The 24,750-nt window shown below is 41.0% G+C and overlaps 1 protein-coding gene across 1 annotated transcript in view; it reads left to right on the forward strand.

Annotated features, from left to right (window-relative positions):
• Positions 1 to 24,750, forward strand: part of LOC126252622 (uncharacterized) — a 79,117-nt gene that overhangs the window by 41,236 nt on the left and 13,131 nt on the right. Inside the window, exon 3 of the mRNA XM_049953523.1 lies at positions 13,600 to 13,763. Coding sequence (XP_049809480.1) covers positions 13,600 to 13,763 — 164 coding nt within the window. The remainder of the gene's footprint in view (positions 1 to 13,599; positions 13,764 to 24,750) is intronic.

Genomic DNA, 24,750 nt, shown 5'->3' on the forward strand with positions numbered 1-24,750 from the left:
GGATGTAATACTCGTGCCGTGCCATGGCGGGAAAGAGGGGGGGAAGAGAGAGAAGGGAAGAGACTTCAACTAGGGTGTCGAGGCGGGTGAAGGTGAAGTGGGCTTGGTTGTGGGAGTAAGTGGCAAAGGTGTTCAGGTGAAAAACGGAGCGAGCAGCAAGGGAGATTTGTTGGAAGTTGTGGGGGCACTGAAAAGAGTGAATGTTTTGGAGTACAACGGTAAGGAACCGGATGATGTCCTCGGCCGTGGGGGGTGGACGGAGGGAATTGTTGGGATGGACAGGGGGATCAACGGGATGAACTGGGACTGTAAGCTCAGGGGTGGCTGGAGGTGGTTTAGCTTTACACTTGTGGGAGTAGGTGGGATGGGGGCCATTGCAGGTATTACAGGAAGGAGGAGCAGCAAGGTTGGGGCAGTTCTTAAGCAAGTGGGAGGCCTTGCAATGGGGACAGGTGGGGGGGTTTGCAGTTGGGAGTCAGGTGGTCATTGTACATCAGGCACCGCTGGCAACGGTAGGATTGGGGAGGGGATTTGGAGGATTCGACAGGGTGGCGACGTTGGTATATCAGGACACCCTGGGTGAGGAGATGGTCAATGGATGGAGTGGACTCAGAGAATACCCGCATGAGGTAGGTGGGACCGGAGGCATTGTGGATACAGCGGGCAGAGCGGATTTCCAAGTCTGGGTGGGAGTTCAGTTGTGCCAACACTTCATCCTCCCTAATCACAGGGCTGAGCTCGGTGATCACAACGGTGTAGGTGGGGGGGGGGGGGGGCGATGGGGAGGCTGGGGCTGACAAGGAGTGTAAGCGAAAAGCGGAAAGGAAGGGTGTCAGAGAGGTGTGGGGGCCAAACGTGGGAGTTTACGGAGGAGGTCCGTGTGAAAGTATGGGGACTTGATAAGGACTGAGTCCCTGCAGGGAATGAGTTGGGAGATGGGAGCACAAGGTAAGTACTTTTGTATCTCCACGGTGATGGTACGAGCGTCGAGGAACTTAGGATCGGGAGTTGACAGGACAAAGGTGTGGAAGGTGGGGGCCGAGGTATGGGTGGCAGGAGGAGGGGTGGTGTCCATGGAGACGGCAGGGGGAGGGGAAGGTGGTGTTGAATTTTTGTGGGAAGTGGCGGGAGCAGAGTCGGTAATGACACGCTTTTGGGGTTTTTTGGAGACTGGAGGCTGGGAGGAGGGGAGAGGGACGGGGAGGAGAGGGAGGTGGCGGGTGGCAGATCCTTGTGGCATAGTGGAGGCGCCGGGAGAAGCAGCTGGTTCAGTGGTGGCGATGGTGGCTCGGTGCGATGTGATGCGTGTGGGAGATGCAGATGACGAAGCGACGGGGTGGGTGAGAGAGGGGAAGCCGACCACCTGAGGGGCGGCAGCAGAGGCGGCAAAAGAGGCATACGTGAGGGCGGGGGTAGTAGTGGGAGCTGTTGAGGGTGTGGAGGCTGGAGGAAGGGTGTAGAGGTGTGGGTATACAGCAGGGGAGGAGATAGGGGGATGGGTAAGTGGGGGAAGGGGAGGGGAGGTGTAAGGAGGGAGGCCAGGGGTGGCACTCCAGGAAGTGACTGTGGGAGAGGGGGAGGGGGAGGTGTAGATGACAGTGGAGGTGGGAGTACTCATTGCAGACGATGGTCAGTGCCGAACAGACGGACGGACAGCAGGCAGCAGGGGCAGCGGTTATGGCGATGGCGACGGCGATGGCGACGGCGACGGAAAGCAAGCAGGCAGGCAGGCAGGCGGACTGATGGACGAACAGCTACAGCAGCAAGCGGCAGGCGGGCGGACAGACAGACAGACAGACAGACAGACAGACAGACAGACAGACAGAGACAGACAGACAGACAGACAGACAGACACAATCTTCGAAGACGGAGATTCCAACCTGAGAGTAGCCCAGGCTTTGCAATCTGACACTTTCGAAGGAGGGGATACAACCCTCTAGATGCGCATATCGTGAGGATTTATGTCTTATGATATATGAGCACACCGTAAGAGCCCCTACGAGTTCCCAATTCATCCTATCGAGCCTGTGTTAATTTTCCCATGTATGTAGTGTTCTAGCACTTTATTTCTGCATTTGGTCTTGTTCCTTTAATACATTTGTTTCGTTCGTGTCCGTAATTTTCTTATCTCAACTTAGTTTACTTTACATGTGCATTCAGCAATGTGGCGCCATCTGCCAAAAAAATCCGATCTTCCTGAATATCATTAACTGTACGCTATATGGATGCCAACACCGTTTTATGTTTTGGCATTATGATTAACTTTTGCCCTTCGATAATATGGTAAATAATTTTAAAAAAATTATTTTTAAAGTTTTTAAAATTTTTTCTATGGTGCGCTTCTCACCTATGTTTGTTCCCTTTTACTAATTTGTACAATCGCTTTTTGGCATATATAACTGTACTTTGTCAATATATCCATTTTTTGTAAATATTTCAGTATTTTATCACTATATTTTACCTCACTTTGTATATCATTTCTTCTTTTCATTTTTATTTTAGCTGTATCTTTTTGTATAGAGGGCGGGTTTGCTTTGCAGTGCCCCCTTATGTTTTCTCGTTGTCATAGTCAATTCTCGATGTATCAGTGTATGTTTGACGTCTGCTTAAGCCAGTGTTACTACTATGGGCACATATTCGTTGAAAGGTAAATTTGTATGTGCATTTTAAATGGTTTAATGCGTCTGTATACATTTAATTGGTTTTACATTGCTTTATTTACATTTATTCATTTGGTCACTGTTATTAATTATTTTTATTCTTGTATTTGTAGCACCGTGATGGCTGTTAATCAGTTGAAATCAATTTGCAAAAGTAAATAAAGAAAACATGATTTTGCGATTGGTTGCTGCTTACTTGGTAATTTTAATGACTCAGCTGTTTTCTGCTGAGTCATGCAGAAGTGATGTGGTGACAGCGTGCTGTCCAGCCAGAGAGACGTGCCCAGAGATGCCAACAGCAGAGGAGCAAGATGGCCAGGAGAAACATGTTGTACTGTCATGTGTGTTTTGTTGCATGCCCATGATCAGTGATGGCACAGATGCGGAGTGGACTGGAGAATGGGCATGGTCAGACATCTGGTAGTCATTAACAGTCGCAGGGACTGGGGTTACGTGTACACTGTCACACTTGTCATCATGATGGTTGTGTGTCTAGAGAGTGAGCTACTCACATGCTATGGTGAGAGCTGTGAGTGTGTCATTATTATGTTGAGGGAGCAACACAATCTCTGTACAGAGTGTGTCAAATGCCACACAGCAGCTGGCCTAGTGTTGCTGAATCACTAAGAACTCATCAGCTGAGGAGGCACACTGCTTAAGAGTGTCGACAGATGTACTATTGTCTTCCTGCTGTTTGTCTTCAATAGTCAATGTGGCAGGTGGGGGCCAGTGCGAAAGGTCTTCGGATACAACGGCCCATGCCAAAGTACAGTGATGTGATGTGATGTGATGTACGAACAAGGAGAGAAGTAATTCAGCTTAATGCAGCTGCAATGCTGTAGGTTCATCTGTTGTCAATGAGCAATCAAGCAGCAGCAAGTTGTCTGCCAGGAAATGGTTCATTAGAGGATGGGGTGGAAGCCTCACAGAATACTCATCAGTACCTGAGTTAATGAAAAGATCACATTCATGTGCACAATCAGAGATGTGAAATCTGGCAGCAGTCATTGTCAGTAGAGTGAGACAAGATTCACTGCTGTGTGGAACATTGAGGCAAATAGAATAGTCCTCTCAGATAGATAAATTCACTGCAAGCACTATTGGGTGGGCACAAGTTGGGTGACAATCGTACACAGATGTGCCAGTACATGGAACATGGTTGCACAGTGCAAAGTCATTTCTTCTGACTGGCTGCAGGTCACTGCACTGAGCTACAGTAGGGACATACATTATATGGTGCTGACAGAAGTGGCTCTGCCTGGGTGCAGTGGACTTGGCTGCAAGAGAGAGCTGTGCAATCATGGCACAGTTGACAGTATTCTGCGTTAGTGGGGGCATAGTGTGCTTGGCGTTGTTCTGCTCAGGCCTGGGTGCGAGACTAATGGCAATGTTCTGTGCAGGCATGGGTGTGGAGCAGGTCACGGGGAGATGGGGTTGTTGACATGCAAAGATCATCGCTCCAGCCAGGCACGATGACATCAGAATCGAAAGTGATCGGGAGAAGTTGGCTGGACTTGGCCACTGTGACGAAGAAAGGACACTGAGACTGTTGCAGTGGTACATGGTGGCAAGCTTTTCCATCAACAATGTGAATAATGCGTCTGTAGGTCATGGAATATTCATGAAGTGAAAGTTCATTTATGACACCACTAGCTAGAAATAAATTGACCACAATTGCAGGCCGGGTTTTGAGGTTTGTCTGGACAAACCTGGATATGTTCCATGGTTGTTTTCAGAAATAGGGCAACCAGAAGCAGCAAGGGCAGTTTGTGCATGATGCAAAATGTTTGCTGTCCATGGCAAATGAAAGCAAATCCGTGCACCCAGAATGTTGCAGTCCAGTCAGTGCATAGGATTTCTGCAAGTAGGGTATGGTGACGAGGTTCCACAGTAGAGTGTTGGTCATTGTCAATTGCTCAGCATCATAAGTCGAATCAGAGTTGAAACACTTCACTTACACAGTTTATGTCTAAAGATGGTGGAAGAGATAGTTGAAAGCACTGTCTTGTCCAGAGCAGAAACCATTGGCATGACGTGCGAATTTTGGCGGTCAGTGGTTCACGCTGGTTGCATTGTCATAACAGTATGAATGTGGATTTTATTTGTATGGGGTCGTCACAAATTGTTGGGACCAGTGTAGAAGATCAAATAAATGATCTGTATGTAGAGTAATACCACTTTACAGAAGGCAATTTTCATGAGACATCTGCATATGAGCAAGGGGGGGGGGGGAGGGAGGGAGTGGGGGGTGAGTGGGGGGGGGTTCCACAAAGTCTCTCTCACTTTTCAGTGATGTTGTTGTGGTTGATAGCCACATCAAATGTGAGTAATGACTATGTACAAATAATATTTTAGTTTTCCTTTTTTGTGCGACTTCTTTTTCCATAACGTAATGAGCATTTTTATGTAAAATGTGACAAATGAACACCGTATGGTAAGATATTTTTGTGAGCTTGTCTATTATAAAGATAAAATTTGTTACGAAGTGTCAATAGAAAAATTATGGACAAACATGTATTGCAAATTAAATTTCGTTGTTGTTCATGCCACTTCCATTTTGACTTGTTACGGAAACCATTTTGCAACACTGCCACAGCATATTGTATTAAAACAGAGGCACAGCAATACAAACAAGAGGAGTAGAAAACAAAAAATAATTAGCTCTATCCCTTTTTTTGCTATAACAAAAAATTAGTGACAATCAACTGTGACACGTCACAAACAACTGATACTTCTTTCAAAGCTTTAAGCCAAGTTATCCTAGATATCAAATGCAAATTGCTAAAATGCTTATGAAACACATGTACAAAACAACCCATTTTGGATGTGATTTGTGTAAAACAGCCATGTAATGACGTTCAAAATCTGTGGATCACTTATGGGCAATCATTACGCAGCACCAAAATAACATGAGTTTGTTGGCAATGTATCTTGGTGACAAAAAACTTCCGTAGATCCATATGGTATAGGTATGATGTAATAGATATATGACATGATACACTTTATTTACATAAACCAGTAGACAATATAACATGTGGGTCAGTTCTACTTTAAGCACAGTGTATGCTAAAATTTCACGGTCAATGCCAGTGAGCCTCCATCATCTGTCTGGGCTGATAGTCAGCAAGGTTACATGATATTGCCCAATGGTGGTTGTGCATGGCATCTCACTTTGCTTTTCTGTGCATATGTGTATCCAAACTTTACAGTCTTTTTTGACGTTTAACCACAAAAAATGACCTGTAACAATTTGTGGTGATTGGATGCCAGGGTGCGATTGAATTTGTAGCTGGACAAAAATGATCTTGCGAAATGGTTGAGGTACTAAGGGAAAGTTCAGTTTTGTGAGACATCACACATCTGCTTTGTAGTGCCTGGTATCAGGTGGTGTTCAGTCTTAAGGTCTTTATACTGTTTGTCCTCCTTTTGAGCTTCTTCAAATTCACCATAACTGATTTTTGCACAGACAGCATTGAACTGTGTTAGAGAATCATTGACAATGTTGTCCATGACATTCAGGTGACATACATCAGTTGTGAATCATGCAATGTAGTTGAGTTGGTATCAGTGAGTGGGGCACAAGCCTTTTGATGGGTTACAGATGATTCCACTAGCAGCCAATGATCCATATAGATGGTTAGTGGTAAGCTTCCACATTGTCCGTAAACTGATAGACTGCTTTGTAGGCCACAAGAAGTTCACAGTCATAGGCTGACCATTTGTTTTGGGAGGAATTCAGTTTCAGCAAAAAATATTTCAGTGGTTGTTGGATACCTGCTACCTCTTGTCGGAATACTGAACTTGTCTGCTGTTATTGTTAACTGTGAAGTGGGTGTGCCAGGGTTGTTGCCCAGATGAGATTGTCTTGTAGCTCATCGAAGGCTATCTGCATGTCAGTAGTCCTCATTAGCTTTCAGTTGCCATTATTTATATTTTTTCCTTTTGCAGCTTCTGTGAATTGTGCCTGAATGGTAGCTGCTTGTGGTAGTTGGCGCCTATAGAAATTAATCATCCCTAGGAAATGGCATAGTTCCTGCAATTCTTGTGGTGATGGTAGTTGATGGGTGAGTTCTGCTAGTAGTGGTGTAGGGTGGATGCCCACAGTGTTAAGTAAGTGATAGAGAAAACTAACCTCAGGTTATGAATGGTGGGCTCCATGTGGTTCCTAAGTCATGCAGTGACCGTAAACCATAAAATTACCAAATATGCAGCAACCAGTTGCAAAATAGTGTTTTATTTATTCACCTTTGCAAATCGATTTCAACTGATTAACAGCCATCATCAGTGCTTTCAACAAATATGTCATATTGGCATATTGGTTGCCAATATATCATATGTAATATTGACATATTGGTTGAAAGCACCGATGATGGCTGTTAATCAGTTGAAATCGATTTGCAAAAGTGAATAAATAAAACATGATTTTGCGACTGGTTCCTGTAATTTAACCTCAGGTTGACGCAGCTGGCTTTTTTTTTTTTTTTTTTTTTTTTTTTTTTTTTTTTTTTTTTTTTTTTTTTTCATTGATAATGACACCATTTGCCAAAAGAATATTGTGAACTTGTTTATAATGAGCATCATGAGTGTAATTATCCTGAGGGAAATTTAGTACTTTGTCAAGCTGAGCATAGCAGAAGGATAGTCCACAAACCACTGTCAGGATTGGACTGAGTTTTTGAGGCCACATGGCATAGAAAGGTACTCAAACAGGCCAAACAGTGCCATGATTGCTACTGTTTACACATCTTCTGTGTTCACCAGTGTTTAGTGATAAGCTTGTTTACAGTCCAGGAACCTGAAGACAGAGTCATTCTTGAGATGGTAACTAAGTGCTGTATTTTAGGTATGGGGTAACTGTCAGTAATAGTACATGGATTAAGAGTTCTGTAGTCACTGCATAAACATAAGGTGCTATATTTCTTTGTCACTATTGTAATGGGTGAAGCCAACAAACTATCTGGGTGTCTGAATATTCCTGCTTTCAGAAGTTCATTGACTTCTGCCTTGGCCATGTGAAGTTTATCTGTTGCGAGCCAGCACGGTTTGTGTTGGACAGGGACACCTAGCGTGGTGAGGATCCTGTGTACCATTCTGTTTGTGATGGCTTACTGGTGAATAACACTCACAAAAAAATTTATGGGTTGATGTGAGGTTAGGGAGCACTAGAGCATGGAGTACATTAGTAACGTTGTGGGTACATGGAGGCTGTGTAGGCGGCAACTGTTACTGTGAGCTAGTCATAAGCGTACTGGAAGAGTTAAGCACCTGTGTGCTGGAATCGTCATTGGTGGGTGAGGTTGGTTGAAGATTTTGTAGGTGGTGTCTTGCTGTGGTGAGCTCTTCAGATATTTTTCATATTGTGAGTCATATTATTTCGTTTGCCCCGTTGAATGTGTGGAGACTCCAGTCAGGTCTCGAAGTAAAGAAACTGGTTTTGTTGAGTTTTTAGAGGGCAATGATGCAATCAAGTAGATGATGGTAATGGTCATCAGTTGTGATGCACTTTTGTTTGTCAGATGTAGAAGCTGTAGTGGAGAAATGCTTTGTTTTCAGGGAGGTGTGGTTTATGATGCAGGCGATCATACCCCCTATGTCACACTGGGTGAGTGTACCATTGAAAAGATTGAGAAGGAGCAAGGAGTGGTTGAGGAAATTGGTACCAAGTAATAGTTTGTCAAAATTTGCAATCAGTAAATCCCATTTGATCACCATTTCTAGGCCCATATTCATACCCAGATTCATACATATGATCACAGAATCAATTGCTGCACAAAGCTGCGAGGTTGTTTGGTTGCAGGCAATGGAAGGTGAAATCAGAGGTACCACACTGATTTCAGAGTCAAAATCAAGAAAATAGTATTGTTGTCCAAGTTGATCCAAGATACAGTTTCTGCCATTGTCATGTGCCGGTGAAGTGTGTGATAATCCCATGGTACTTGAGATGAGGTGACTTGCATAGCAATCATGGCTCAGTGTGCCTATTGTGAGCCATTGGCTCAATTAGTCATTGGCTTTGTCCTTTCCCAGTGTAAAATACATCAGTCTTTTCATTCACACATGTTCATACCAAAATACATTTATCTACAAGTAGATTCTGCTAGCAATTTTTGCACAAGATACTGATTATACTGATACTGATTATCGAAGCCTCTTTGCATTTCTGAATGAGTTTCTAATGATGTCACCTTCCCATCCACCACTGCGTCATATGCAAACAGCCTCACAAGGCTACAACACTTTCTCTATCAACTCATTTGTATATATCATTAACAGAAGCAAACCCATTAAACTACTTTCAGTTCTGACGATATCCCCCTCAGTTAAGACAAACATACTGAGTTCTGTTTACTAGAAAATCTTCAATCTAATTTCACCTCTGTTCAACTATTTGGGATGCACGTATTTTATTTATCGTATGGTAATGCAGAACTGTGTAGGAAGAGAAGAAACTCAGCATTAACCTGACCTCTACTATCTACTGCCTTCCAGATCTCGTGAAAGAACAAAGCAAAGTGGGCTTCGTACAATCAGTGCTTGCACAAGCTATGTTGATTCCTACAAAGGAGTCGTTCAGTTTCCACAAAAATCATAATATGTGGGCACAACATATTTTCCTAACAACTTCATAATGAACTCAATCATTCCTTGGGTACATAGTATGCACTTTGTGATGCTGCCAGTTCTCTGAACTATAATCACTATACTGGACTTCACCTTTCTCTGTTATGTACTAAGCAGCAGCTATACTAGTTCCATTTGGCTGTGTGTTTGTGTGTGTTTTATGTTCATGATTTACATTTTTGTAACTGTCACGTGCAAGCTTTTCTAACTGCAGCTGTGCAAAGAAGTACACTGTTTCATTTGTGAGTTGACTGAGCTTCTCGTAAGAAGCGACTTACTGTGAATTTCCTCTGTGCTCTTTAGCTTAAACTCCAGAATTTTGTGCATGTTTATGTATTTATGAGGCACAGTTCCACATTTTAATAACTGCCTAGAGTATATTTCTGCCACCTTTAGTGCATATAGCAACTATGATTGATGTGTTCAGATGCGAGCTGAGTTGGTGAACTTTCCCTCACAGCTCTGGACAGTGCTAGCCTTCAGTCACGCAGCTTGAAGCTGTTGCCAGTGGACATGGGGATCTGAGGGACATCCAGCACATCCTATATGTCCCCCAATCAGTCCACTACTTATGCTGCCCCGGGTACTGCCACTACTGAGGTTGACCCCTCTTCTGTGTTTGGGTGGAAGGCCATTCTGAGGGCCTCCTCATTTTGTCTAATGAACAGGTTTCAGATGCTGAATGTATCTGATAAGCATTATGAACCAGATGCAGTCACTTTTCCTGTTTCAGGGAAAGCTTTTCAGCCTGCAAGCTCTGGGCACTCACAGAGAATGAGTTTACTGGTAGTTTGGAACTCCAACATTAGGTGCATAATGAAGCCACCTAAAGATATGGCTGCTAAGGAGGAGAAGGAATCCAGTATGCACTTTGTGGACATACCAGGAAGAGTCATTCCAGATGTGATGTGGATGCCATGAAGAGCACAGGGTACAGCCAAATGCAGGTACTGCCTCATATCAGTACTAACAGCGTGTGTCACTTTGGACTGGAAGAGATTGTCTCTGGTTTCCTCTGGACACTAAAATACGTTGTTACGGCCAATCTACATAGGACAAAATTGTCACCATAATAAAATAAGATAAATCAGAGCTTGCGCAGAAAAATTTAAGTGTTTGTTTTTCCTATGTACTATTTGAGGGTGGAACAGTACAGAAATAGCATGAAGGCAGTTCAGTGAATCCTCTCTGAGGCACCTGATTGTGAATTGCAAAGTAATCATTTAGATGTAGATACTGTACTAATTGCATCCTGGTCATAACATGACATGTGTCTCTTCCAAATGTCTTCCACTTATTTTGGATGTTTCAGGGGTACACTGGTCAAGACTTTTTCAAATGACAGTGAGCTTCAAGAGAGAGTGATGAACTGTTCAGGGAGTACACCACATTTCTGTGAGACTAGAATTTGAAAAAGGCTGTACTCAGGCTCATAAAATTTTTAGATAAAAACTTTGTGAGAAAATAACTGAAGGTGTGGTTACATAGACATCAAGTTAATAAGTTTAAAGATGAGCCTCACAAATTAAATAAGGGAAAGACTTACAGCTTGTCTCGGTAAGAAAGGGAGAGAGAGAGGGTTGGTATAAATGACAGGCTTGATTTACCCAGTCATTCATTTACACATTGTGTGCCATGAATCCCATCAAGCCTTTTTGAATTAAAAATCAGAAGCAACTGCTGAAGACCACTTCCGTAAATTGTACAAATAACAAATTATGACTAATGCAAAATCCACCCATGCCACAAATTATTGGAATTACTGCTACATTACTTTGTACAGAGTCCTTTTCAATGTTTATGGAAAATAAAGTGCCATACAGATAATACTGAAAGGAACTGAAAGCTTGCGACACATTTTTAGGCAAACCAATATTTACTTAGCTATCATTAAAATTTTCTATCTCTCAAAGAACAGGTCAGAACATGAAATTGACTAATTCATATGTGAATTTCACTATAAATACTTCACGTCACGATAAATATTTCATGTCGCTATAAATATTTCATGCAGCTGCTTCATCTAAGCACATTGTTCATAAAATGCACACAAATTTCAGATGTGAACCAAGTGAAAGTGAGTATGGCATACTTTTCCATGTATATAACCACTGTGTGGTTTCAACAAGAACTGGTAAGAATCATGCAGTGTTGCTTATTCCAACATATGCTCAAGGTTAAATCTGTTCCAGCCATAGGCATTTCATGAAGGTTGTTCCTCTACATGATTACTCTGCAATTCACATTTAAGTGCTTGGCAGAGGGTTCATCGAACCACAATCATACTGTCTCTCTACCATTCAAAATGAACACCTAAACCTTTCTGTTCGAGCGCTGATTTCTATTATTTTATTTTGATGATCATTCCTACCTATGTAGGTTGGGCTCAACAAAATATTTTTGCATTCGGAAGAGAAAGTTGGTGACTGAAATTTCGTGAATAGATCTCGCCACGTCGAAAAACGTCTTTGCTTTAATGACTTCCATCCCAACTCGCATATCATATCTGCCACACTCTCTCCCCTATTACGTGATAATACAAAATGAGCTGCCCTTTTTTGCACCCTTTCGATGTCCTCCGTCAGTGCCACCTGGTAAGGATCCCACACCGCACAGCAATATTCTAACAGAGGACGAACGAGGGTAGTGTAAGCTGTCTCTTTAGTGAACTTGTTGCATCTTCTAAGTGTCCTGCCAATGAAACGTAACCTTTGGCTCGCCTTCCCCACAATATTATCTATGTGGTCTTTCCAACTGAAGTTGTTCGTAATTTTAACACCCAGGTACTTAGTTGAATTGACAGCCTTGAGAATTGTACTATTTATCGAGTAATCGAATTCCAACGGATTTCTTTTGGAACTCATGTGGATCACCTCACACTTTTCATTATTTAGCGTCAACTGCCATCTGCCACACCATACAGCAATCTTTTCTAAATCGCTTTGCAACTGATACTGGTCTTCAGATGACCTTACTAGATGGTAAATTACAGCATCATCTGTGAACAACCTAAGAGAACTGCTCAGATTGTCACCCAGGTCATTTATTTAGATCAGGAACAGCAGAGGTCCCAGGACGCTTTCCTGGGGAACACCTAAACTGTATATTTTGACAGTAACTGTCGCAGTAAAGACAAAAAGAACTGTAAGAGGTATTTTTGTCTGCAAATTATCTGCACATTCTGCAGGCAATGTTTCTATGAGGGTAATCCCAAAAGTAAGGTCTACTATTTCTTTATAAGTACATAGACCTGTTTATTTCTCCAATGGTTTACATCAGCTTACAACTTGAACATTTAGCTATTTTTCAACATAATCACCATTTCTGTTGATGCACTTTTGTAGATACTGTGGCAGTTTTTGTATGCCCATGTCATACCAGCTTGCCGTCATGCTGTTCAGAAAGTTATGAACCTCTTCTATTACCTTGTCATTGGAGCTGAATTGCTTTCTGTCCAAATGTTCTTCTAACCTAGGGAACAGGTGATAGTCACTGGGTGCCAAGTAAGGACTATAGGGTGGATGGGTGATTATGTTCCACAGAAACTGTTGCAGCAGAGCAACGGTTTGCTGAGTGATGTGTGGGTGAGCATTCTCATGGAGAATGTGTATGCCCTTGCTCAACATTCCTCTTCTCCCATTCTGAATTGCCCGTTTGAGTTTTTTCAGAGTCTCACAGTACCTGTCAGCATTAATTGTGGTAATAGCAATTCAGCTCTAACAACAAAGTGAAAGAAGAGGTTCATAACTTTCTGAACAGCATGGCAGTGAGCTTGTATGACATGGACATACAAAAACTGCCACAGCGTCTACAAAAATGCACCGACAGAAATGGTGATTATGTCGAAAAATAGCTAAATCTTCAAGCTGTAAACTAATGTTAACCATTGTAGAAATAAACAGGTCTACATGCTTATAAAATAATAGGAGACCTTACTTTTGGGATTAGCCTCGAATATGCATCAAACAGTCACCCTGCATATATGTATGTATATTAGAAGAAAAACAGCTACAGTGAAGAAAGTGACTGCCGCCCCTCCTTTACTACTCAACTGCTGTTTTTTGTCTGAGACTTCAAACAAAGCATTTATGTAACTTTACACAGATCACTTCCAAACTTTCTGTATGCTGCAAAATTAAGATTGGTTTAATGCAAACATCCTACATCTTGCATCCTAGAGTCCAAATATTCTGATAAATTATGGTTATTAAGGTAGTCCTTTACTTTTTTAATATCTGGAGATTTTTATCTTCCTTTCTGATGTCAATTTCTTATCCCATGTACAGGAGTTAATGTGCTTCTTTTCTTTTGTTCCCAGTAATGAGAAACTGGTAATACAGTTAGACACGACTAACAAGGTACCACTGCTTAACATGGCAGCGCTTGGACCATCCTACTTCAGCCTGTCACCTGAAGAGGGCATCCGGGATTGTGAATACTTCTTCCCACCAAAGGAAGAAACATTTGAGGAAGAAGAAGAGGGTGAGGAGGAGGAGGAAGGAGAAAGGGAGGAAGAAGAGGAAGATGAAGAGGCATTCCTGGCAGCTGAGGAGGCTAAACTGAGGGGAGAAGAACCAATTTCGGAAGAAGGTGAAGAAGAAGCCAAGGAAGGAGAAGAGGAAGGTATATTATTATTGTTATTGTTATTAATTACAACAAAGTTTTCATGTTTCTATGGCAACATTTCAGTTAGTGCATTTATAATATACATACTCAATTACTTATGACCAAAATTCTGTTAATTTATCACTACACATAGTCTTTAGTCTGCTTTGCAGTGTGTCAGGGGAGGACTTTAAGACTTCCCTTAGTAGCCTGAGGCATTCCATGTTCACGTTACATACAAACAAATGTGCGCCCACAGATTTTTTTCAATCTAGTCACTGGATTTGGTCACCTTCCTCCATTTTCAGTTTACTTCTAATATCAGCCCATGTCCTGCATCCCTTTGCACAAGAAAATGAGCTGTGCATATTTTGGGGTCAGCAGGAAATGGAGAAATGGTGCCCCCAATCCAGTGCCCCCAATCTCTGCATTTGCATGAAAATGAAACATCACACAAAAATCTTACTTATTTTTTATCTCAATACATTGATCAGAAGTAGCTGATTACCAAAAACTTGATCATTTGCAATTTAATTATTACTATTAAACAATGGAAAGACCAGGATGGAATAACATTAGTATTAGAAAAAGGAGGATTGCTACTCACCACAAAGGAAATGTGTACAAGTGCACACAGGCTGAGTGAAAAGACTGCTAAGCATTTAAGATTTCAAACAAAAATGCTTTTTTATCAGAAAAAGAAAACACACACATTCACAAAAGCACAACTGACCCACATGTGACCACTGTCCCCAGCCACTGTGGTCAGCTGTTGGACCACAGCAGCTGCAGACAGTGGCCATGTGTGTGTCAGTTGTGCTTTTTGTGTGTGTGTGTGTGTGTGTGTGTGTGTGTGTGTGTTTGTTTGTTTGTTTTCTGCTTCTGAATGAGGACTTTTTCATCTGAAACCTTAAATGCTTAGCAGTCTTTTCCTGGTGCCCTTCTGCAACTTACTGCCTCTCTCTGTGGTGAGTAGCTATCTATCCTTTTCATAATATTGCAATTGTTAATATTGCTGTATTAGCATTAATAATGAAAGTTATAAATCTATTGTGTGCAATGTTTTTGAGGCAAATTTAACGAGAAAATCACATTTTCTTTTAAAACTCCTGGTGCTTCACCATAGACCTGAACTCCCCATCCAGGGAGAGCTTCACAGACAACTACTGCATACTCTTTTTTCCACAATAAATTAATTTACTCAAATAAGGTATAAAAATCTCCACTGCTAAGAAAAGGCAGCTACATAATGAACTAAGATATAATGAAAGTACTGACTCTGTTGAATATGTTAGACAATGCAAAATAACCTCTAAGAAAGTTGTCAAGGGAGCAAAGCAAATGGAAAATGCTAGTTTAATTCTAAGACATGAGAATAAACCAAAGGCAATGTGCATAGTTGTGAAATCTGCATAAGGTAATGAAATTTGTAAAATCAAACTTGAAAATAAGGTTATTGTGAATCCAGCTCAGGTTTCACAATGCTTCAATTAATTATTCATTAACGCAGCAAAATCAGATGTCAGTGATGCAGATTGACAGCAAAGCAGGTCTCCTCAGACTTGATCAAATGTTGGAATGCTTCACAAAATTTGAAGTGGGGTCAGAAATGGAAGTAGATAACATTACATTAACACTGAAAAAATGTTGGGATGGGATACCCACAAAAGTTCTCAGATTTTTGCATAAAATAATAGGGCGCACACTATCTTTAATAATAAAGGGCACCCACTATCTTTAATGATAAACCAGTCTTTTGAACATGGATGTTTGCCAGCGCTGCTTAAGTATGCAGAAGTAAAACTGTTGTTCAAAAATGGGTCAAGAGAGGACATGGGAAATTATCATCATATCTCTTCTCCCAGCACTGGTAAAAGTATTTGAAAAAGCCACTGACATCCAGATTCAAAATATTATTGAAAAATATGAGATTATTTTGAAAACCCAATTTGGCTTCCAACACAGAAAAAGTGCTACAGATGCAATAAACAAGTTTGTTGATAAGATAAGCACATCATTAGACAGTAACAATAAAGTTGCACGGATCATTGCAGGGATCGTTTGTGATCTCAGAAAAGTTTTGACTCAGTAAATTATGCACTTCTTATCCACAAACTTGACAAGTATGGAATTAGGGGTAGTACTTTACAGTGGCTTATTTTTATAGCTGTGCAATAGGAAACAAAGAGTGATTGTCTCTAAAAAATGCAGCAAATTACTTTCCCAAATGCAAGAGAGTAACACAAGGTGTCCTTCAAGGTTCTATCCTAGGACCAATTTCGTTTCTATTCAACATTAATGACCTATCAATCAATATAACTTCCCCCATGAACCATGGACCTCGCCGTTGGTGGGGAGGCTTGCGTGCCTCAGCGATACAGATGGCCGTACCGTATGTGCAACCACAACGGAGGGGTATCTGTTGAGAGGCCAGACAAACATGTGGTTCCTGAAGAGGGGCAGCAGCCTTTTCAGTAGTTGCAGGGGCAACGGTCTGGATGATTGACTGATCTGGCCTTGTAACATTAACCAAAACGGCCTTGCTGTGCTGGTACTGCGAACGGCTGAAAGCAAGGGGAAACTACAGCCGTAAATGATGATGGCGTCCTCTTGGGTAAAATATTCCGGAGGTAAAATAGTCCCCCATTCAGATCTCCGGGCGGGGACTACTCAAGATGGCCGCCGTTATCAGGAGAAAGAAAACTGGCATTCTACGGATCGGAGCGTGGAATGTCAGATCCCTTAATCGGGCAGGTAGGTTAGAAAACTTAAAAAGGGAAATGGATAGGTCAAAGTTAGATATAGTGGGAATTAGTGAAGTTCGGTGGCAGGAGGAACAAGACTTTTGGTCAGGTGATTACAGGGTTATAAATACAAAATCAAATAGGGGTAATGCAGGAGTAGGTTTAATAATGAATAAAAAAATAGGAGTGCGGGTTAGCTACTACAAACAGCATAGTGAATGCATTATTGTGGCCAAGATAGACACAAAGCCCATGCCTACTACAGTAGTACAAGTTTATATGCCAACTAGCTCTGCAGATGATGAAGAAATTGATGAAATGTATGACGAGATAAAAGAAATTATTCAGGTAGTGAAGGGAGACGAAAATTTAATAGTCATGGGTGACTGGAATTCGTCAGTAGGAAAAGGGAGAGAAGGAAACTTAGTAGGTGAATATGGATTGGGGGAAGAAATGAAAGAGGAAGCCACCTGGTAGAATTTTGCACAGAGCACAACTTAATCATAGCTAACACTTGGTTCAAGAATCATAAAAGAAGGTTGTATACCTGGAAGAATCCTCGAGATACTAAAAGGTATCAGATAGATTATATAATGGAAAGACAGAGATTTAGGAACCAGGTTTTAAATTGTAAGACATTTCCAGGGGCAGATGTGGATTCTGACCACAATCTATTGGTTATGAACTGCAGATTGAAACTGAAGAAACTGCAAAACGGTGGGAATTTAAGGAGATGGGACCTGGATAAACTGAAAGAACCAGAGGTTGTACAGAGTTTCAGGGAGAACATAAGGGAACAATTGACAGGAATGGGGGAAACAAATACAGTAGAAGAAGAATGGGTAGCTCTGAGGGATGAAGTAGTGAAGGCAGCAGAGGATCAAGTAGGTAAAAAGATGAGGGCTAATAGAAATCCTTGGGTAACAGAAGAAATATTAAATTTAATTGATGAAAGGAGAAAATATAAAAATGCAGTAAATGAAGCAGGCAAAAAGGAATACAAATGTCTCAAAAATTAGATCGACAGGAAGTGCAAAATGGCTAAGCAGGGATGGCTAGAGGACAAATGTAAGGATGTAGAGGCTTGTCTCACTAGGGGTAAGATAGATACTGCCTACAGGAAAATTAAAGAGACCTTTGGAGAGAAGAGAACCACTTGTATGAATATCAAGAGCTCAGATGGCAACCCAGTTCTAAGCAAAGAAGGGAAGGCAGAAAGGTGGAAGGAGTATATAGAGGGTTTATACAAGGGCAATGTACTTGAGGACAATATTATGGAAATGGAAAAGGATGAAGATGAAGATGAAATGGGAGATAAGATACTGCGTGAAGAGTTTGACAGAGCACTGAAAGACCTGAGTCGAAACAAGGCCCCGGGAGTAGACAACATTCCATTAGAACTACTGATGGCCTTGGAAGAGCCAGTCATGACAAAACTCTACCATCTGGTGAGCAAGATGTATGAGACAGGCGAAATACCCACAGACTTCAAGAAGAATATAATAATTCCAATCCCAAAGAAAGCAGGTGTTGACAGATGTGAAAATTATCGAACTATCAGTTTAATAAGTCACAGCTGCAAAATACTAACGCAAATTCTTTACAGACGAATGGAAAAACTGGTAGAAGCAGACCTCAGGGAAGATCAGTTTGGATTCCGTAGAAATGTTGGAACACGTGAGGCCAATACTAACCTTACGACTTATCTTAGAAGAAAGATTAAGAAAAGGCAAACCTACGTTTCTAGCATTTGTAGACTTAGAGAAAGCTTTTGACAATGTTGATTGGAATACTCTCTTTCAAATTCTGAAGGTGGCAGGGGTAAAATACAAGGAGCGAAAGGCTATTTACAATTTGTACAGAAACCAGATGGCAGTTATAAGAGTCGAGGGGCATGAAAGGGAAGCAGTGGTTGGGAAAGGAATGAGACAGGGTTGTAGCCTCTCCCCGATGTTATTCAATCTATATATTGAGCAAGCAGTAAAGGAAACAAAAGAAAAATTCGGAGTAGGTATTAAAATTCATGGAGAAGAAGTAAAAACTTTGAGGTTCGCCAATGACATTGTAATTCTGTCAGAGGCAGCAAAGGACTTTGAAGAGCAGTGGAATGGAATGGACAGTGTCTTGAAAGGAGGATATAAGATGAACATCAACAAAAGCAAAACGAGGATAATGGAATGTAGTCAAATTAAATCAGGTGATGCTGAGGGGATTAGATTAAGAAATGAGACACTTAAAGTAGTAAAGGAGTTTTGCTATTTAGGGAGTAAAATAACTGATGATGGTTGAAGTAGAGAGGATATAAAATGTAGACTGGCAATGGCAAGGAAATCGTTTCTGAAGAAGAGAAATTTGTTAACATCAAGTATAGATTTAAGTGCCAGGAAGTCGTTTCTGAAAGTATTTGTATGGAGTGTAGCCATGTATGGAAGTGAAACATGGACGATAAATAGTTTGGACAAGAAGAGAATAGAAGCTTTCGAAATGTGGTGCTACAGAAGAATGCTGAAGATAAGGTGGGTAGATCACGTAACTGATGAGGAGTTATTGAATAGGATTGGGGAGAAGAGAAGTTTGTGGCACAACTTGACTAGAAGAAGGGATCGGTTGGTAGGACATGTTTTGAGGCATCAAGGGATCACAAATTTAGCATTGGAGGGCAGCATGGAGGGTAAAAATCGTAGAGGGAGACCAAGAGATGAATACACTAAGCAGATTCAGAAGGATGTAGGTTGCAGTAGGTACTGGGAGATGAAGAAGCTTGCAGAGGATAGAGTAGCATGGAGAGCTGCATCAAACCAGTCTCAGGAATGAAGACCACAACAACAACATCAATATAAATGCCCCATTGGTCTTCTTTGCAAATGTCTGTATTAATTGAAGAACAGGAGCCAGAAAGTATTCGTATCAGCATCATCAATAGAACAGATCATTTATCAACATCCCAGGAAATTAAAATAAATCACAAAAATCAAAATCTAAAAGAATTGGACTCTGTGAAAGTTTTAGGATTATACCTAGACAGGAATTTAAATTGAAATAAAAGAGCTGAATATCTGTTAAAGTACGTAGCTTTGCATTTGCAATGCAAATATTAGCTAATGCCACTGACATGGTACAAGGAAAATTGCATAGCCTAACTACTTCCAGTCAGTTATAAGGGACAGTATTTTTTGGGAGGAAATTTGAACAACTTAACGTGCATACTGAAATTACAGAAAAGAACTGTTAGAAAGATGTGTGCTGAACATCCAAGAAAAACGTGTCGTCCATTATTTTAAAATCTGAAATTATTAACAGTGCCTATATATAACAATTTTAATGTAACAATTTAGAATTATTCCAGGAGAACTGCTTTGATCACACTTACAATACAAGAAATAAAAAACAAATTATGCTCCCTGCTCATCGTTTAAAATTCTATGCTCATACTCCACAGTATACGGGAATTAAAATTTACAACTGACTAAAAGCCAAGAACATTCTGAGAATGAACCTAGAGTCACTATAAATAAAGCTGCTTGATTCTCTACTTCAGCAATGCTACTACTCAGTTTAAGTATTCAAGAATGATGAACTGAATATTTCAGCAGGATGTAGTTTATCAATTGTCTTATTATATAAATATGTGAAGGTATCTTTTCACAAAAAGTTACATTAATGTTTTCCTCCTAGATTTTATGTCAATGAAATTGTATAAACCATACTTTGATGTGTCTCCTGTACTCTAATCAAATGATTAGTCACTGCATTTCGTGACTTTCACTGGTAATTACAAAATATGGGACACGGTTCCTAATAGTGTGTGTGATCACTACGAGTGGGAATACATGAACTGGAACATGCTTCCATGCTGGCAACAAGCATGCACCACTAGCATAGTTGACAACTGCTTAAGGGTCACTGGTGAATATGAACATGATGCAATACCACTTCCTAATGCATCCCACTTATGCTCAATGGGATTATAGTTGGGTGGGAGGGTGCCAAATATCCACTCAGCTCTTCCATGTGTGCTGTTCAGAGCAGTCATGCATTGTCATCCTTAAAAATAAAGTCAGGACCAAATGCACTACTGACTATTGAAAAGATACACATGGGGATGGACTATGTGGCATTCGCCTGCTTTACTTCTTCGCTGATGGTCCTCAGTGTCAACATACTGTGTTGTGATACTGGCTGAAAAAATAGGGGGTGGAAGGACAGTACAGACTACTGAAAATAATGTAGCCGACAGGTGCACAGCTGAATTTAACAGTTCTTTACTTCAACTGTTCACAACCCCACTATATTACACAGTTATATGGTCAGTGCAGTATTGTTTAACTTTAGATAAACCTCATTAATAGTTTGCAGGCAAACATCCACATACTGCTACAATAGTTTACTGTTGAACACCTACGAGCAGTAAAAGCCTAACCACAAAGTTCACAGTTCTTGAAGAATAGAAAGGTATGTATGGAATAGACACTGTCATTGTTTTAACACACAGCCTAATTGTATTACACTTATTTCACAGTTAAGTTGAAGCACTGTTGTTGTTCTAACCAACACAGGTTTCTTGTCTGAAACTCAGCCATGGACTGACTGTCTCAGGACCAAAAATCGGGCCCTTATATATCCTCACAATAATACGTACTGAAACTACACATTATTTTAAGTTAAATTTATAGAAATTACAGTTAAAACTTAACTCATTAAATTAACTGAATACATCAAAAAATTGGATCTTTTTAACAGTTTCTTCTACTACAAGAGTTAGTCCCAATTATTTGTTTAAATCATGAAAGTAACAAATATCATTACACAGACAATACTTTGACAAAACTGTTAATTACTTTGGAACTAATTAAGAGCTGACTTTGCTAACATGTTTTCGAATAGAGCCAAATAGATCCTTTAAGAATACTGTTAGTTGTTCCTTCAAATATTTATAATTAGTACAGACTTTCTATTTGTTTGTAAGTCAACAATAGAATTTAAGTTACAAAACCATTACTGATTTCACCCTATAACAAAAGATACTAACTAGTAATAGTCAAAATAAATTAGAAAACCAATTACATACATAAAACTGAGCGCAGAATTATATCTGGTGGTATATTCTTTAAAACTGAGGGCCAACCTTTCTCTTTTATGGAAATGCAATTTATACTCTTGTATGTTAATGTTCATTAGTCAGACATGAAAAAATAAATTTTAAGGAGGCAGATGGGAAAACAGGAGGGGAAATAAAAATACCCTACTTGCTTCTTCACAACTAAAGTGTCAAACTAACACTGGCAGATGAGTGTGCCATTAACAACAATTTGGAGATCTTAATGCCCATGCAAAATTATACTTCATCACACAATAACACCTGGACCACCAAATGCTCAGGTTTGACAATGTTCCTATGTGGGTCATGTGTTCCCACCTCTTTCTGAGAGTATGTCCAGCATTGTCAAACATGATCATTTTGGTAGTGCAGATGTTACTGTGTGGAGGAAAGGTACGTGTTAATATCAGTGGATGAGCTCCATTGCTGCCAAAGGAAGTGGGTGATGATATTTTTGGCTCAAGTGGTTCAGATCAATGCATGTAGGCAGAAGAGAGAGGGTCATACTAGAGCTGTGTCCTTATTTACAAAGGGCCAGTGTGCTCTGGATCTATTCCATGTATGATTCCAAGGTGACTACTGCAAGTTGTACAAACAAAGGAGGCTCAGTGACACTGTACAGCTGGAGCTACACTGAAGTGAACTGTTGATTAATGGTATAACTTGCAACATTATGAAGTCAACATTTCATTTTCTAGCTATCATATCATTACTGAGGTCACCACTATAAATATGACATAGCCTTCATTGTACTGGCTGGACAGATATCTGGAATTGCTCCTAACCCAGAATCAGACCTACATCATCAATATCCTGGGACCCTATCTTATCCATTCCATTGACAAACTTACAGCTACATGAGAGGGACAGTTTTCTGTAGAGTAGTTGCTTCAACAAGTACAATAATACTGAGTAAACAGTATCACACAGTTGTAACCATGAATGTAACAATATTGGGCATCTTGCTAGCTCTGCCTCTGCTGTGCGCAGCCTTCACCTATGTTAAGCAGAGAACTGTTGACCTGACTGAATCTTCAGTACATCAGTTGCCAGTAGACTGTTGCTAGTGGGCTGGATTACCCATAGCTGATATGGAATAATTAGGTGAAATTTGGTATGGACATTGCTTTGATAACTGTAAGGAATTCATTGAGAGAATCTGTTTCCTGTAAGTAGTTATTAGATAATGCATCAAGAGTAAAGAATCTGGTAATATTACTGTGCTAGTCTGTAAGTGGTCATATGGTGGGATAAATAGTCATAAAAGCCAGTGGACTAATGCCATTTAAGTTAAGTGTACAGCCAATGAACCTTGTGATTTAAGCTGGGTGCTTGTAAGGAAACATTACTGTACACAGTTATCAGTTTATAGGATGTATGCTGTCTTTCCATAATTACCATGAGCTAAGATGTGGAGATCGCATCTACAGGAGAGTGGAGTTATGTAATGCCACCACTATTTACCAGCACTGCTGAATAGAATAACAATGCTGCCACAGCTTTGGCAAGAGGCCATGGGAGCAAGCCAGGCTGTAGCTGGCCACATGTAGTTATGTCAGGGACTTCTTGTCAATACAACAAGAACTGCCACTATGACACTGACCAATTATCACATTGCGGGCCAGGCGAGTGATGCCACAGTAATAATGACGACACAGCAGAAAGACAGAACTGTTGCCATGCATGGCCTGATTACTTCACGACTATGCTATAGGCTCTGCTGGGGCTTTGGGACAAGAATGGATGCTTTGGCAAAACAAGTGTGCACCAGTCAAGTGTAAAGATCCCTTTTTTTAGTTAGATGGATGCAGTCTGAAGCCACAAGTGGAGATCTATGCTGGTCTAGGAGTTGACACGTTTCTACAAGCTGCCACCACAAGACCTGGTGTCTACTAACTGTGGGCCTGCTGCTGACTCTGAATCTGATGCTGCAGATTTAGTCCCTTGCAGCTGGTGGGCCACCCCTGGACCACTCTCAGCCTCATACCCAGGAAGATAGCTGCCCAAGGCCATGGCAATGCAGAGGACTCACTGCCGCTGCCTGCCTCCACTTGTGGGCACTACAGCTGAGAGCTGTCTTCCTATGTGATGTTCACGGTGGGATTCCGTGTCCAGACGCACCTCACTCCAGCATTCCCAATGAGTTTCTGGCTTTACTGCAAGCTGTGGACTGCCTGCTTGCATCAGTGCCTTCACACTTGCTGTCTTCAGCACATGTCTTGGAGGGAGTTACCATCACAGAGCGTCACCACAACTGTTGTCGCTGGTTCAGAAAAAAACTTCTGATTAATAATGATGTTTCCTCCTGTGATCAACCATCAGTCAAGATCCTGACAACAGCCCAGCTCCTCATCACAACTACACCAGTATAGAGATCACCCACCACCAACTTCTACAGTGCAAAGCTTCTGATTTTGATACATAATTTCCCCAATCTTATGTTGTAATTTGTGTCTTTTCACAGTAAATCATCAATTCTCATACAGTTAACAGATGCTATCTGATGCTGAGTTAATTTATACACCTGCAGATTATAAAGAAAAGAATTAATATTTGTCTGACAGACAGCATTTACTTCCAGTTATCTCATGCGACTGTAACCAAGCTATCGACATCAATGCTGCATGTGCTGCAGTGAATCACCACTTACTGTGACATAAGATCTTTGCACTCATGAAGGACACCAAACTTACCAGCTTTATGTTAGCCTTGCTATAGAATTGCACTTTTTCTGATTCTTTTCAAGGTCAACAGAGGAATTGTGCAGGCTCCATCCATCTCAGGAATAGAGAGGCTTTGCCAAAATTGCATTTCTTCTGGAATGAATCCTTTTGCACATGCTTTCACCCCAAAGTGCATAGGGATAATGTTGGATCACCTCCCCACTTCTAGATCACACTACTCTAATATCAACCATAAAGTCAGTGCCAGAAATAATATCATGAGGAAGCTAAATTGGGGTGCAAAATTAAAAGTTCTTATAACCACAGCATTGCTACTCTGCTGCAGATTATCTGTCCCC

The sequence above is a fragment of the Schistocerca nitens genome, chromosome 4 (genome assembly GCF_023898315.1).
Source record: "Schistocerca nitens isolate TAMUIC-IGC-003100 chromosome 4, iqSchNite1.1, whole genome shotgun sequence".
In the NCBI taxonomy this organism is placed as follows: Eukaryota; Metazoa; Arthropoda; class Insecta; order Orthoptera; family Acrididae; genus Schistocerca; species Schistocerca nitens.